This window comes from Hevea brasiliensis, chromosome 5 (genome assembly GCF_030052815.1).
Source record: "Hevea brasiliensis isolate MT/VB/25A 57/8 chromosome 5, ASM3005281v1, whole genome shotgun sequence".
Classification (NCBI taxonomy): Eukaryota; Viridiplantae; Streptophyta; class Magnoliopsida; order Malpighiales; family Euphorbiaceae; genus Hevea; species Hevea brasiliensis.
In genome coordinates, this window is record NC_079497.1 from 12,619,480 (window position 1) to 12,624,636 (window position 5,157).

Consider the following 5,157-nt stretch of genomic DNA (forward strand, 5'->3'; position numbering starts at 1 on the left):
AATTTTAGATTATATTAGTGTGAAAGGAAGTATTGTATTAAAAGGGATGCGTGAAAAATGCAATTTTTTATCAAAGTTTTCTTTAAGACTGTGAGGCGTCAATTTTGAATTTTAATCAATGTCAAATGTAAAAAAATAAAAATAAAAAAAAATTAGTATATCAATGTGTGAGGTTTAAAAAAACTTTAAGAAAAAAAGTATGAATGGGATTTTTTTTTCCTTTTAAAAACATCATTTTGAATGACAAGATAATTTAAAAAAAAAAATCAATTATGTGGTATATAAATTAAAGGCTGAATACATATTTTTACCATTAAAATCTCATGGCACCCTGAATTTTTAAAATATTTTATGATACATCTCAATTCCTGTAAATGTCCGATGATATACCTGTAAAAGTGAAACTAAAATACTTTTTGAATTCTATTCAGCAAATTATCATGTTAACAGACTGAATGGTATTTTAATTTCACTTTTACAGAAAGTAATTTGTATTATAAAATATTTACAGGAGTTAATATGTATTATGAGATATTTTAAAAATTTAATGTCTTACAAAGTTTTTTTAATAAAATTGAAGAGTGAAAATATATATTCAGTTTAAATTAAATAAAATAAAAATAAAAATAAATTTATATCATGTATCTTCTCCTTTCCTATTCTCTACTGCTTCAACTTTTCAATTAGCCACACTTGTACTAAAATAAAAAGGATTTTTTTTTTTTTTAATTTAAGAATTAAAAGGTGGTCACGCCCATGTGATACAAATCAATGGAAAAGGGAGAAACAATAGTTGGTGTTTCTGCTGAGTTCGAGTCTTTGGAAAGTGACCTTTGCAGCTTATGATAGTGATCACAATGCCAGGACAGGACCACCTTCCTTGTTTATATGTCAATCACTTTGAAAACAATCCCTAACTAAAAATTAACCAATAAATAATGCAAAAAAACTCAAACCACACTCTTCCATTCGAAGGATATTCAATTTTCTTTTCTTGAATTGGGATACATTTTAACGTCAACTTTTGATAACAATTAGGGAAAATAAAAGCTTTAATCTCATGGCAACTGGCTTTGAATTAAGCATCATCATCTTCATCTGCATTTAATTTGATCATAAAATCATGATTCGATCAATTGACACAGGTTGCAGTATATATATTTATAGGAAAAGGATAAAAAAGCTTTTTTTTTCATGAAAAAAAATTACCTACACTAAATATAGTATCGATCCCTAAGTTTCATCTATGCAATAGATGGATTTCATTATACATAATATCGATATGTAATGAATTTCTTTTTATTTATTTAGATTCAATTAAGACGACCAAACAAGTCTTTAATCCGATCCCACGTAGAAAACTATCATCAAGAGCACTTTAAAGATTCGACTTGTTGCTTCCCACATGGACCCTTTGTCCTGATGTAAAGTCTGTACTCGTCATATGTCATTGCTTGATAGAGAGCTGGTTGCTCTTCTGTCACGAGCTCCTTCGCAGGTTTTATCAGCAGGTCACTTTTAGGGTTGTAGAAGAAGGCAAGCGAGACTCGATCTTTATCAGAGTTTACAATGACACGGTGCTCTACGCTCTTGTAAATAGCATTGCTTAGCACCTGCATATTCAAACACTAGCTAGTCAGATAACTATATTAAACAGGTGAGATTATGCGTATATATAATATAAAGTAGGACAGAAAAGAAGCTAGTTGCCTGAATTTGATCCCCTATGTTGATAATGAAGGCATTTGGGACTGGCTTAACGGTAACCCAACTTTCACCTCGACGGACTTGTAGTCCGGCGACATTTTCATCTGGCAGGAGAATGGTGAAGCCACCTGGATCGGAGTGTGGTGAGAGACCTAGTGCAAGGTCTGGTTGGGGACACTTAGGGTAGAAATTCACCCTCAAGCAAGCACCAACGTTCTCTTCACCCCCAAAAGCGTTTAGAAGATAGTCCTCTTCCAGGCCAAGGTTCTTGGAGAATACACTCATCAGTTTTCCGCCAAGTCTAACCACTTCTCTGCCATATTCATCTATCAATTCCCTGCAATATCAGTATCACCAAATTGTTAGATCAAGTATTACTTTTAGAGGAAGCAATGCTAGATATTACTGAAAATGTGGAGTTTTGACCCCAGTAATTTATGAAACCACATGGTTTGGCATTGTACAAGAACTGACAAGTCATTTAAGAAGTGGATCCCGACGATAGAAATTTTTAGACAGGTTTAGTGTGCTACGCCATCCATATACTAGACCAATCAAATCATTTTATGATAACACAACATAATTAAATATGTGATTTCAGTTTCAATTATACTTTCATATTTATATAATTATTTATATAATTATATATAAACAATGTGGAGTGATTTGATTAATTTAGTTTAAATAATGGGATTGAATTTATCTAAAAGTCTCTCATATTTAAAACTTTTCATCTATTATCCATCAGTGATAATGAAAATCAGTAAGAAAATTTTTACTTAAACTTGATCTAATATAGATTTAAAACACAAGATTTTAGGTATAATTTACTTATTAAATACGTGAGTTTTATATGTTTGTATCTTAAATTCATAATCAACTAGATTTAGACAAAAAAAAAATCTTGTGATTAATGCCTTTTAAGGAGATTCATTAGAGAATGGGAAAGGATTGCTCCTTCCATATGTAGAGTAAGACAAAAGAAATGAAAACTGCTGTTTAGGCAAAAGGTGCATTACATTCCCATCTTTTTAGGTCATTTTGGTGGATCATGCTGCCTTTGTTTTCCCATGTAAGGGATGGTATATATGTTGGCTGTACTTATAAAGTAAACATTTTTTTAAGAAAATGTTTTGCTTATTAAAAAAATTAAAAAGTAAATATTGATGATAAAGTAAAGTCCAACATTGCCTGAACAAAACATCTTTTGGCCATCAAATTAATACGAAAAAGAAACTTCAACTGATATCAATTGCTTTTGTCTTGCAAGACAGATTTAAGATTATGAATAATTTATCATTTTGGACAAACATTTTCAGAAAAATCTTTCAATCCCATTAAACTAAATTGGAATAAAATTTTGAAATTGTCAAAAAAAGAATTATTTCCATTGGGCAATCACTTGAAGAAAAAAAGATCATAAAACATATGAAGAATATCGGAAAGAAGTATTATACTTGGTCAATAATTAGAATATAAAAAGAAAAGAAAGCAGACAGGAACAGATGTAGTCAAAGCTACACTTTGACAGACAATATTAACAACCTCAAGTGTTTGAAGATCTAACACACACGTACGTACCTGCAGGAAGCTGGCACTTGAGGCCACTTTCTCTGGTTTCTCAGCATAACTGGCATATAATGAAGAAAGAAATAGTCGCTCCAATCAAGGGTCGCCCCCTTCTCCACCCCCAACCGGCTACCATACCCCTCGTAAGTAGCTGGCGAATTTGCATACTCCTGCTTCACTTCCAGCGGCTGGTTAAAGAACTCTCGCCAGACCTCTCGCACACTCTTCAGAAGTTGAGGTCTCACACCATGGTTTACTATTTGAAAGAAACCCCCCTTGCGGCAAGCGAGGGAGATGCTCTTCAGGGTCTCCAAACGGAGGGTTTGATTATCAGAGAAGGCGTTCCCGAAATCAATAACAGGAATGTCAACTTCCGTTTGAGTAGAACAAGAAGAAGAAACATTGTTGTCCTTCACCGATGGCCTATGAGACGGTGGCTTCACGTAACGCAGTGGGATTTGGCTTATGCCACTTTCAGACAAAGACTGAACACGAACGACAGGTTCAGGCCAACTCTGCGAGCAATTCATGTTTGTTCGAAAGAGAAAGGTAATGATCAGAGAATGATATTGTGAGGTGGTGGTTGTGGTGGGCACGAGCCTAGGAGGTTAAAGCAGAAGCTATAGGGTACATAAGAAAGTGAAAATTATGAGTTTACGTGAGAGAGAGAGAGAGAGAGAGAGAGAGAGAGGAAGTTGTAAGATGTGCGTGTGGTGAGTGGTAGTAAGGCGCCTATATATAAAGATTGGAGGAGAGAGACTTCCGTCGCCGTGAGGAACTTGATTTGCTAATTATATTACAAAAATTTAATCAGCTTTTTGAAAAAAAATTCTTCGCAACTCAAAAATATAAACATATAAAATTTATATATTTAATATATAAATTTTATTATATATTTTATATTTAATTATTTTATAATAAATTAAATTAAAAAAATTTTAATTTTATTTGTTTTTTTCTTAATTAATAAAAATAAAATTAAAAAAATATTTGATACAGAATTTCGTGAATTTTATTATATATTTTATATTTTAAATTTATATTTTTAGATAAAATTTTTTTATTAAATTAAAATTATTGCTAAATTATCAGAAATAAAATAGGAGAATATAATTATTTATTTTTACAAAAACATGGAAAAGGAAAAGTAGCAGCGGGTAATTGCGATGGGGCAGATAAAAGTTCACTTTGACTCCCGAAAGTTCGTCAGAAGGAAAGAAAGGGCGATTTTATTCACGTGTCTTGTGAGGGTTTAATTCTCAAGTGAATTTTCCTCCTACATACGTGTCTTCTAATTATTGCTTACTTTATAAATAAAATAATTTATACACTCATTTATTAAAATTTTAAAAAATATATTTTTAATAAAATTCATCATACTTTTTTAACAAAAATTATCATATTTTAATAATATATTAATTTTACTAGAACTCTATGTGAATTAATAACAGACTATCCTCCTAAAGTTAAAAAAATATATCATCTGTATGATTAATACTAGTCAAATAAATTATTTATCTTTATGTATGATCTAGTTAGATATAAATTATGTACTTACCAAACTAGTCCTTATCCTGTTAGGTGGCCTCATTGAACCTGCAGACTTAATATGGGCCTATCAGGTCTTCTATGTAGAAAAAATGTTAAAAAAAAATTTAGAAAAAAAAAAAGTCTTGTGATTAATTATAAGTCTGAATCATTTTTTAAGAAATGATAAATTTTTTCTATCTAAAATCAACTTTCTGTTCACTCATCCCAGATTCATATCTTTTCAAGTTTGATCTCAATGTAAGATTTTGATAATTGGGTATTATTTCGAAAGATTAGTATAAAACGAATTTTTACATTCTAAATGCCCATTATCAAAGGACTGTTATGCCA

General features: G+C 31.1%; 1 protein-coding gene across 1 annotated transcript; it reads right to left on the bottom strand.

Moving 5' to 3' along the window:
- Positions 1-983: 983 nt before the first annotated feature.
- LOC110640236 (jasmonate-induced oxygenase 3) lies at positions 984-3,972 on the bottom strand. Its single transcript, XM_021791468.2, has 3 exons — positions 3,289-3,972; positions 1,711-2,044; positions 984-1,613 (listed from the first exon to the last, which is right to left on the bottom strand). The coding sequence occupies exons 1-3, from the start codon at positions 3,804-3,806 to the stop codon at positions 1,368-1,370; spliced, it is 1,098 nt and encodes a 365-aa protein (XP_021647160.2). The 5' UTR covers positions 3,807-3,972; the 3' UTR covers positions 984-1,367.
- Between the last annotated feature and the right edge of the window lie 1,185 nt (positions 3,973-5,157).